The sequence below is a fragment of the Periophthalmus magnuspinnatus genome, chromosome 14, assembly GCF_009829125.3.
Source record: "Periophthalmus magnuspinnatus isolate fPerMag1 chromosome 14, fPerMag1.2.pri, whole genome shotgun sequence".
Lineage (NCBI taxonomy): Eukaryota > Metazoa > Chordata > Actinopteri > Gobiiformes > Gobiidae > Periophthalmus > Periophthalmus magnuspinnatus.
The window spans coordinates 8,312,689-8,324,515 of record NC_047139.1 but is presented as its reverse complement, the minus strand read 5'-3'; the positions used below and the strand labels follow the sequence as shown (position 1 = coordinate 8,324,515).

At 37.2% G+C, this 11,827-nt stretch overlaps 1 protein-coding gene across 2 annotated transcripts in view; it reads right to left on the bottom strand.

Annotated features, from left to right (window-relative positions):
* LOC117381439 (phosphatidylinositol-binding clathrin assembly protein) overlaps positions 1–11,827 on the bottom strand; it is a 42,942-nt gene that overhangs the window by 11,733 nt on the left and 19,382 nt on the right. The window contains exons 3-10 of one of the 2 annotated variants that reach the window (XM_033978411.2): positions 10,828–10,903; positions 10,257–10,359; positions 9,009–9,102; positions 8,787–8,898; positions 7,021–7,127; positions 5,423–5,464; positions 2,639–2,724; positions 1,318–1,417 (exon numbers count right to left, since the gene is read on the bottom strand). In XM_033978411.2, coding sequence (XP_033834302.1) covers positions 1,318–1,417; positions 2,639–2,724; positions 5,423–5,464; positions 7,021–7,127; positions 8,787–8,898; positions 9,009–9,102; positions 10,257–10,359; positions 10,828–10,903 — 720 coding nt within the window. The remainder of the gene's footprint in view (positions 1–1,317; positions 1,418–2,638; positions 2,725–5,422; positions 5,465–7,020; positions 7,128–8,786; positions 8,899–9,008; positions 9,103–10,256; positions 10,360–10,827; positions 10,904–11,827) is intronic. The other variant, XM_033978408.2, reaches the window with a different exon arrangement.

Genomic DNA, 11,827 nt, shown 5'->3' with positions numbered 1-11,827 from the left:
AACAAACCAACACAAGAAACATATATTATCAGAGGCAGGTCATTTGTAAAACTTGTGTTCCAAAATAAAACTTATTTGGCAACCCAAGTAGCCTTCAGCACTTTGTTATTAGAGCAATCATGTAGATGCATGGAGAGTATTAGACTGAGAGCAATCCGGTTGTACCCAATTGTTATGCGTACACTGTCCAAAGGATTCCGAGGCCAATTTGTTTAAATTATATTTGAAAGGATGGCCAAACTCTCCCTGCATTTCCGCTCGCTATCACTCATGTCGATTCACTCTGTAATGACTTCAGAACAATTATAGGTGACAACAAGCTAGGCCTGAACAATTAAGAAAAATATCGAATTTGCATTTTTCTGACAACTGTAACGATACACACTATTCAATTGAAGTTTCAAAATCAAGATTGAGTTCACATTGCATATTTTAAACATGGCCAAAAGCATTAAAAGCCCTATATTATGCTATTTTCTGATCTATGTTATACTATTTCCTCAACAAAAGCAGACCTAGTGTTTTGTTTTCTTTCATTCACACATGTTTAACACACAAACTGCAAATTTAGACTGTTCTTTTCTCAAACAGAAAGCACTCCACCTTGTCCCACTTTGTGATGTCATGAGTTAATACAGGAAGTGCCGCACTGTGTTTTTAAACTCCACACACCTTCACTAGCATCATTTGGACCATTTCAGCTCAGAAATTGCCAATCTGTACTCAACAAAAGGTAAACGGTAGCTGTTAACTTGAAAACTACCTCATCATGATATCACAAGATGGAACAGAGCGTTTTGAGCTTTGTAGATGTGGACAGACTAATAATGCAAACAAAAATATGTGTGAATGAAACAAAACACAACTCCAGGTACGTTTTTTGAGGACATAACCATATTCCAACATAGCTGAAAGCGTGCAAGAATCAATTTAGCATAATATGGAGCCTTTAACAATTGAAAACACAGTGAAATATTAGCTGTTGAACTAATACAAGAGTCACATTCACTTGAGATTTTATAACTATGAGAAGATGGAATATTCTGTTTGCAGAGGCATAATTTGAATAGCTAAGAGCAGCCATTTACATTTTAATCTTACGGCTCAACAACAGTAAGCAGGACTAGTGAATTAGCATTAGCTTTTTCTAGTACCTCTAATACAATATATACATTCTCATTCACACTATCCTCATTACAAACTTGTACATCCACATCTGATGCCTTCATGCAACTTTAATGCTCTCTGCCCAACCTGTGCGTAATCATGCTTCAGGACATCAATAATTTCTACTCATTGTAATCATGTTTGTCTCACCTTGTGTTGCAGCCTGTTGTCCTCTGTCTTCTCGTCCATTCGGCTCAGAGAGATCCCTGTACTGGAGAGAGAGGACACGGCACTCAATAAGGTGCTGGATCTGCAAAAATACACAGCATTTACCTTATTTCTGTTTTATTTTTAGTTCTCTTTATTTACTTGTTTTAGTTAATCTTATTCTTAACAAAATAGTGCTGTTAAAGGCAAAAGCAGTAAATGAGATTAGACTAAATATTCAAAGTACTTGAGGCATGGCTGAGGGGAGGCTTGAATTAATAATTGCAGTACAGTGTAAAGCATATTAATAGAGGATTATAATTGATTACAGAGTGCATGTTAAGGAAATAACTGAACTGAATGAACCAGGATTTAATGATTTATCCAATAAAAGTTTTAAGTTGCCACGTCCAAGCTACATAAGTAAAGATATAAGTAAGATTATCGAAAGTAGGACAACACCAGGACTTATAAATTACAATTACAAGTTAAGATTAATTTGCAGAACAATAAAATAATCCTAAATCTAACTCAGATGTAATAATCTAGTACTAAAAAGGATGAAATTTGGAGAAACAATTGTTGTTCTGGGGATAGCATGCAAAATTAGAATATCGAGGTTGGAGTTTGATTTATTGTTACACTGATATTTCTGCATTTTGTGGTTAATCGTGGTTAATTTTAAGATCCATTCACATTTAGTCAAACATTTTAGCACATTTCAGATGAACTGGCTTAATATCAGAATGTTGTCACGACATATTTCCAAAAATATGCATATAAAGGTATTTGTTTTTGTAATTATTGCCCACCTTTAAGTCCACGCGCTTATGTAACACCAGACCGTTTTAACAGAGAAACACACAGGTGGTTGAATCTCAGTTGCCAAGTAACAGATAAAAGTCAGTGTCTCGTCTTGTCTTCATAAACCTATATGACAGTCTCTCTCTGGTGTCAGGCAGTTTATTCCACACTTGGCAGATGATGAAAATGCACCTGAGCTTTTGCAACATAAATTTAGCCTTGCATTTTCCGTAATAACACTTTCGGAGTAGCGTTTCTGTACATTTATTTTTCTGTTTTACCACAAATATAACCATGTGTCGTTCTTTAATAAGATACTGAAAGTTTATCTTAGTCGTTCCTTAAAGCTGTCAGGATGACTACAAACATTCAGTTCCCATTCGCTACAAATGGGTTTAAAAATCCAAATCACTAATAATAAATAAACGTGAGATTGTCTTTAAGTTGCAGCTGCAGTTCAGTGATTGTTGCTTTGATGAAATTTACATATACACATTTTACAGACCCGGTGTTTTTGTACCTGCTGGCGGTGGAGAGATCCTTCAGCTTTCTACCCTCCAGAGAGGCCAAATGCTGCTCTAACGCCTCCAGGAGTGAAGTGGGCGCCTGCAACCGGGTCAAGGGTCAGGACGGGGACAAAAATGAACAACAACTCCACACCACCCATCCAGGTACCACCCCTCATCTCCCCATCTCCAACACACACAAGCAGCAGCAGAAGTTTAGACACCACCCTGAGATTTCACCGGTCCGTTGTCATTCATTGCGCTCTATCCGTCTCAAAGTAGTCATTTTTGTTTGGTTTCATCAGGTTTGGTTGAGGAGCATGCACAGATCAGCCTTGGATCATGCGAGCGAGTTTGACAAGTTTAGGACAAACTAACAAACAGCAGAAAAGCGATAATTTGTTGTTTTTTCGGTTGAAGAAACAACACGGACTATTAATGAACTTCATGCAGGGGCCGGCATACACTCCCATAGACACACACTGGTCACAAGTCACACCAAATCAGGAGAAAACTGGAGTTAACCCAAGGACCCTCTTATGATTCAAAACAAGTGGGTGGTTTAGACTCAAAGGTCCAGTATTCTGCCTTTAATGTTGTTGTTTTTGCTCTTTTCAATGTATCTATTAACATAAACCTGCAGACTGTTAACAATGTACAAATGGTGTACTGCAGGTTATTAAAATAAATCAAAAATCAAATCTATCTATCTATCAAATAAATAAATAAAAAAAAACTCAAATTAAGTAAAAAAAAAAAAATAATAATAATAATAATAATAATAATAATAAGACTACTTTAGTAATAGTTTTTGTAACATGCTGCCTTATACTATTTCTGATATAGATCAAGACCATTTTAAAAGTACTATTAATACTTTCGTAATTATAATACTATTTTCAGTATTGATTAATTAAGTATAGTTGTTGCAATTTTTGACAACTCTCTGTACAAACTACTTAACAGTTCTTATTATATCCTAGCTCATTCAGAAATTGTTGTTTTATTTCATTTCTAAAGATTTCATAATTAGGTTTTTCAAGGTTAGAAAAAAACCTATTTATCAAAGGGAGGATTTTTTATCTTCCATTGAAACTGTGTAATTGTGAAAATATGAATGCATCCTTATTATACTTTTGCTTAAATTTTCTCTTTTTTGTGTTACCTAAAAGTGCTGTCGAGTGTTTTTACTAGATTTGTGAATATAAGTTTGAAGTAACGCTGTTGCCTCTATTTCATCTTTAAGCAGTCTATATTGGTATTTATGTCTGTGCAGGAAGCCCAGAGCACAATTTGTTGCACCAATTTATTTTTCTGCTTGTTTTTATGTCTTGACAATGAGAAACACCCACTCTTCTATTCATTGGAAACACTGCTATCTATCTGTAGCTATATATATTTTTAGATTTAAAAGAAATAAATGGCTAACGGATTATGTAAATAAGCAGAATAGTGGACCTTCTTACAGTAAAATGGTTATATTAGGACTCCCAGGAGGTTAACTCAGAAGCGTAAGCCTGTGGTGCGGCGGCGCTGTGCACATCAGCGGTGCTCGGGAGTCATGTGATTACGTCATGTGACAGGCCGCCTTCACACACAGAGTCACGTTTCCGTAAAATACCCAACTCACAGCGCAAACCACGACAAGCAAAGAAAGATTTCTCGTATACTTATTTAACGAGGGGACAGAGAGTAAATTTCAGGGTTTCCTTCTTCAGAGAAATATGCTAAAAGTTAAAGTAAAACAGACACAAATCTACAGCTCAGTAAAGGCATCGGTTGAATAGGAGCAAATAAGGGCTTCATTAGTACTGCAAACATGAGTTATATGCAAAAATAAGATGATTTGATTCGCCAAGTCGTCCCTAATTATTTTTAAAAAAGTATATCAAAAATGTGTATTAGGATTCTGACATGATTTGCAGTACTCCTGATGGCATTATGCACACCTACCCAAGTAGTTTTTGCAGAAACCTATTTGGTCAAACCATTCGCTGCTCTCCCCACAGCTAATGCAAAGGGACATAATCTTTTCAGGGACGTGATTTGAGCACTGCTTACGAGGGAGGAAACCTGTTTTATGAGTCTGCCCTGACTACTTTTCTGCGATAAGCTCTAAATATCAAGAGACACGCTGTTCTGTCTGTTTACGCAAATGCCGACAGACTAAGCCTACGTCCTTAAAGAGCTAAAATAAGAATATGAGGGAATACTTTTGTAATCTGACTTCATAAATGTCATTTTAAATTTGTTCTGAGTTAGACAAGCATAATGGAATGGAAAAGAAGTAATCTCTACAGAGGTATAGGTTAGACTGTGTAACCCTAAGCTTTAAACTACAGGCCTATATACTGGTTCAAATCGATCATAAATCAACGGTAAATCATTTATCAGTTATCCTTTAGTTATAAATTCTCTATTAAAATACAAAGTTATTAAAATTATGATATTATTATATTTTTGTATATAGATTACTATGAATATAATGTTAATATTTCATTTCCTTTTATTAAAATATTGTATTTTTTAACAGATATATATACGCAATAATCATTAGTTCATCATGACAACATAATAAATGTCTACCTCTACTATCTGTTATCTTATTATCTTTATAAGTACTTATTAAATATCTAAAGATGAATCTAATGACTATCTGGATGATTGAAGAAAGGGCGGCCATGTCTGTAGGGTGAGTAGGGAACGGAGCGTCTACAGTGAAGCATTATGGGATTGGACGGGGCGGGGTCGAAAGGGTTAAAGTGATTGGCTGTGATTGAGATGAGATGTGGACTGACCTGTGCGAGATCAAGGTAGTCACCCTGATCTATTCCAACTCGCTGTTTCACAAAAAGGGGAGGGGGAAGGAGGAGGAGGAGGAGGAGGGAGGGGTTAGGCAAAATGAAATAATAAAAATAAAATAATAAATGTAATTGTAAAGAAACCGAAAAGCGCACTGAAGTGGAAAAGAAAAAAGGGATAAGAGAGAAAGGCATGTGAAGGAGGAAGAGGAGGAAGAGGGAGAGATATCAAACTCAAGCATTGGTTACTCCATGCAGTGTGGAAAGGAAACAAAAGACACACGTAAGACATATAGGGGGAGGGAGGGGACACATGCAAACATTGAAATATATACACTGTGTTATAACATACACAAAGTGACACCTGGAGAGAAATGAGAGCCAATCAGAAAACAGGCAGGCCAGACAACAGGTCACATGACTGAGGACCCGAAAGATCCACAAAAAAAGGAAGACACTCAAGTACTAATGTTGACTTTGAACATAAAAAATAGGTAGGAAGGGTAGATGACACAAACAGACAAACGCACATTGTTAGACAGATAAAATGAATGGGTCCTTAAAGTCAACGTTAGTCTTAGTTGCGGTTTTCACTTTTTTTTCTGTATTTTAAATAGATTTTTATTTAAATTGACGTCTTATCGAGCGGCTGCACCCCAAACCTTTCAAAAAAAATAAAATGGGGAAACCAAGCAGAAAGTTAGAAAGGCTATATCTACAGAGGACACAACTGTTTAAATTCAACTGCCTACCGAGGACTTGGGACGTTTTATCAGAGAAGAGAGGAAGTAGAAAATCAAAGAGGGACAGAGATAGGGAGAGAAAGAGAGAGAGAGCTTGCTTTAAGGCATGCAGTGCAGGCAAGTGAACAGGCAGCATGAAGAGTCCCGCAAATCTCAAAAATGGCGGTAGATTCAGCACAGAGGAGCTGATATTGATCTATGTAGAGACTGAAACCCTCCCCAGGATAGGGCCAGAGAAGGACAGGAGAAGGAGAAGAAAATGTAACATGTAATAAAATCTATATATTGAATAGGGCTGGGCAATATATTGCATTATAAAAATCACTGTATGTTTCATCTGAAAATCTTAAAGTATGCACATGTAACCAGAGCATGAAGGGTAATGGTTTAAAAACTTAAAAAGGTGCAGTTTGTACATTTTCCAATAGGTCATTTACCAGTGTTATTGCTTTACCTGAAGTGTTCCACAATATGGCGTGAAACTTTTGCTTCCCAATTACTTTTTGCTCCATCTTCTACCTCTAATAATTATATATTTGAATATTTCATTGTATTACCTCAGCGATGGACATGTAAAGTACTGCAGAAAGACAGTATATATGGATAGTCGTATGTTCTGTTCATATCACCCAGCCCTAACTAAATATCCAAACAACTAACAGCTTTTGACTAACTGACTGTAGATCAGGAGATGTAATGGTCTGAGGCAAATCCCAACTTTCTTTTGTTTTTCTATAAATAAAGGTCCAACAAAATAGCATTAACATATTGCGATTAGCCTTAGACCATTTGAGCGCTTATGTGTCTTATGTGTCTCGCTCTGTTTAAGCCGCTGGGACAAACAGGCATTACCTCGGCAACTTTAAGGAACTCAGACAGTTTGGTCATCCGGTTCAAGAACGTCTTGTAGATCTCCAACGCCTCTTTACACTGGTTCTTCTTCATGTCAAAATATTTCTCTGTCAAGGATGAAGCACAGTTAGCAATTTGGGAAAAAAGCTATGAGAAAACGAATGAAAGTAAAAGCGAAAATGCCATTTAGACTTGCACAATGTAACTTTTCTTGTCTGCATGGAGATGTTATTGCAATTGCTAAAAGTATATAATATTTCATACTTCATAAAAATACTATCATTTTGCCTATTTAACAAAACTCCAACCTCTCTTTAATCTTTTTATCTGTTCCTTTCCTCAATGTGAAACACTCCAATACCTTTAAAAATGCATTAAACTGCAGCTCAGTCGGATATAATGACGTTACAGACTGAGTCATAAATGCAGTTAAAAATCAGAAAAGGCCTGTTTCTTCATGAAATCTGTGGATCACGTCGATTATGTGATAAATCTTTTACTAGATTGCAGAGTTGAGCCTGCGCTGGTCTTACATCATCGGTTTAATAATTAACAGAAAGAAAAAGAAGTTAGTCTTTAGTCTTTAATTTAGATTTGAGAGAGTCGAGAAGCCAATTGATTTCCTCTTAAGAAGGAAGTGAAGTGGAGTGCCGAGTGATTTCAGCTTGGAGTGAAGTCCAGACTAAAGGGACAAATTATAGTAGGGATAAAGATGGAGTATGGAGCCCACCCCTAAAGAACCAGGAAGAAACAAGTGTACAGAGGGACTGTTGACTAACGACTAGACTTGATCTGGACTTAAGGTTATGGTTAGATTAGATACTATCCCATCAAACCAAGTAATAATTTGAAAAACATGAAACTGTCATATTTAAGGTACATTTTATTGTCTCTGTATTATGATGTGTCCTCTCCATTTGACCTTTTCTTCAATACTGATGGGATGACCTGTCCACATTTTTATACCTTGAGCTAGACTCGATCAGGACTACCTTAGCTGGAGGATTTTTACCTATTGTGGATATTTTTGGTTGATGAGGAAAACCAGAGTGCCCAGCTGGATTTAACCCACCCACAGAAACATGCAAACTTCACACACAAAGGCCTCGGTGCTCAGGAGTCAAACCCGCAACCTTCTTACTGTAAATCGTGAGTGGTAGCTACATCATGCCGCCACTTGGACAGAAGCTTCAGACTTTTAAAGTATAATAATCATAAACCACGATCACAAAGGGACTTGGGGGTACGTTTGATGTAGGTTCTTAAAATTCATCTAAACTAGGGGTGTCCAAACTTTTCTCATTAAGGGTCACATATAAAAACACACACAAAGCTGAGGGCCAATTGAGGGCCATAGACTGGTCACCAATACAGTGAATACTTCAAATCTGCGTTATTATTACAAGTTAGACTAAACCACTAGACCTTTATTCACGCTTACATCTTCAGCGGGACACATTAAATATTTGAAAAGTAGATTTTCAGAAATATACAGTAAAAAGTGCTGTTTATGGTAATATTGGCCAATTCACCTAGAAGCTTGAGGGCCGAGAAAAATTGGTCTGCGGGCCGCATTTGGCCCCTGAGCCACAGTTTGGGCATGCCTGATCTAAACCAATTATCCAAATTATTGAGTTACCAGGTAATCAAGGATGCATTTGTATAATTCAAGTAAAAGTATATATTATATGTCACAGTAAATATTGAGTAAATAAGGTTAAGTAACTGAGAAATCGAGCATAAGAAATACTAGTGTTCGTTCTTACCCAGCATGTTGATGACCCCTTCATTGTACGCTGCAAATAACCGTATTGAGTCTTTGAACAGCAACATGAAGGCAGTGTTGATCACTCCATTGGTCAGCTCGTTCGAGTTTGGCTGTAATCAGAAATACCACTGGTGTGAGCTCTCGACGTGATATTGTGCGGTGCTTTTGTGCGACTGTTTTTTGTGCGATATAATGTGCTGTGTGCAATCAAACGTTTTACCTGGAAATCCAGCAGCGCGTCCAGCTGTGTCTGAATGATGGGCAGGGTCTTAATCAGCTTGTCTGTGTTCATGGTGCGCATCACGCCATCGGCACTAAACAACACACCCAAACAAGGCTCAGGATACAGGCGGAATACAGAGCAGGATCTGATATACATGGGAGAATTAGGGATGGCACCGTGTCAAGGTTTAAAGCTGCTATCATTACTGTGAGGAGAAACACTGGTATTTATCATGACAGATATTAGGATTTTATTACAATAGTTTACTCGTGAACAACAAAACAGGCAAAATTCCACAATGTTTAGTGGATAATCGTGCCTATCCATGGGTTTCAGAGTGATGAAAAATGTTTAATTAGCAATTCAATGCTCAAAATGGCACAAGAAATTAAAAACTTTATTCAGGATTCATTACTCAAACTTATTTCAAATTCCAATTAAAACTGATTTCCAATGCATTTATAAACTTAAGAAACTGGTCCTCTGCATTGTATCTGTCGATCTATCTATCACCCAGGGTTTGTGCAACTTGAAAAAAGCACCGAGCTCGAGGATTAACCTGGATGTTTTGGGATTGACAGGAAAACCAGGTGTGCAGGGAACATGTTGAGAAGCAAGAGTAACTACTGTGCTAATAAAGTTGATAAAATTACAATGATTTCATCTTATAACATCTCATTTTTTATCACAACTACTGCCACATTCGATCACGGGCAAAACATTTTGACTTTGTTCCATGTTACCCAAGTGAAACAGGTTTTATTTGTTGGTTAAGTCTGGCTGATGCTCTGTAGATAAGTAGATAACTGCACCAGGTGATATGAGCTAAAATCAATATTATGATTAATTGTTAATCTTGTGTTAATTAAAAACACATTTTACTTATAGATCGTAGACAGAAATTAACCTCAGCACTTTAACCTTGGTATAAGACATTCTATGTATGTTACAGTCCAGTTAATGTCATATGTAATTATAACAATATATGCAACCTCCATGTAACCCTCTTTTATGTAATTACAGTATAACCATGATCTCAACTGAGAAAATAATTGCTAACAAGCTAATAATAATATAGGCTACTGAAAGCATTTTACTTTATATATGCCCTTATATATATGTAGAGTTTTTCTGTTGTGTGTAGGACTTTTTGCTGAGATAGAACATACATTTTCTTCTTAGAGCCCCGTAGGCCTATGCATCTTTGTGTGTGTGTGTGTGTGTGTGTGTAATTGTTGCCGTTACCCTCGTTTCATCTTGGTGAAATCCACTGCTGCTAGTCTGTAGGACATGGCTTTTTCATTCAGGTACCGGCTGTAGCGTCTGATGAAAGTGGACATGTTGTAACCTGTGTGAAAGACAGGGGGCACAATTAGCACATAACTGTAATGTTCTTTGAAGCTATACTATGGAAAATTCCAGGTTATGGCAACTGAACTGTTACAAAATGTTGACACATAAACAAACTAACAACTTATGATGCTCAAGTACACACCAAAAACTACGAATATGTATAATTTGTAGAGTAGAACACACACCTAGGAAAATGTACAAGTCAGGTCTGTGGAGGTGGACCCACTCACTGTACATTTTTCCAATGTTTTCATGACTAATATAAAACATGTAAAATATTTGATTTGATTTGAACTGTTTTCTACATGTCCATTTTCTTTCTTTCTTCTCGTGTAGTTGCTTAAGCCCATGAAAGAGGCCTGTATTGATGGTGCTCCGGAGCCAAAGAGGGAGGGACGTATAGTCATTGTGTGAGATGTACAGCAGTGCTGACTTCACAAACAGCCAAACGACATTAAATCACCTTGTAGTGCGGCCTTATCCAGAAAGTTGTTGAGGTTGAAGAGCGTGTTTCTTGAGGCTAGGTACTGCATCAATCTCTGAGGGGAAAACAGAAGAGGACAAAATTAGTGATTATTGGAAGAGGTTGTCTGACAGGGCCGTGGCATGTCTGCACTGATGAACTGGAGTGCACGAGAAAACAGATCATTGATAGTCCACGGGAGCGAAGATAGACGGATTGTGCTGAGTCTGAGGATGCCCCTGACACAATAGTAAGTAAAAGTGAATAAAACACCAATGGACTCCTCCACGTTTAGAAGTATTTTAGAATTTTTATATAGGCATTGGCGCAGGGACTTATGTTTTTTATTTATTTTAATTCAAACTTAATTTAAGCAGGAAAGTTCCACTGTGTTTCAGAATCTAATTTACAAGTCCATGCCCAGAGGAGACATATTTTAGGGGAGACAAAAGCACCCAAAGCTTATCAGTGGTAGTGTTGATTTGGCATAGACTTATACTTTATTGTCCCTTTGGGGGAATTTGTCCTATGCATGTGACCCCTCAATGCTGCTGCAGTGGGCAACCGCAATGCATCGTCCAAGGCGGATGTTGAACTGGGTTTGATCAGGAGTACCTAGCTGGAGGATTAGACTATTATGCATAATTTATGTGGGGCAAATCACCTAGAGGGAATCCAATAAAACAAGGGGAGAAATTCTTGCAGTGAGGCAGAAAGCTCCTAGTTTGGTTCACATTAGCTTCTACACTTTATTCGTTTGCTAACTTTAGAGTGAGTTAATTGTTGCTTGGCCCTAATTATACCCTTAACAGTCTTAACTCAATATCAACAACTGTAATGAGAATGAGAATTGCCTCTGACATTATTTTAGAGGAGTACTAGTCTAACTATAATGCATTTGCCATATAATTAAACCTTTCCAAAAAAAAAAAAAAAAGCGTCTTTCCAAGGTCTGCAATACTAATCGCAGTTGAATTTAAATTTGAATGGCTGCTATTAT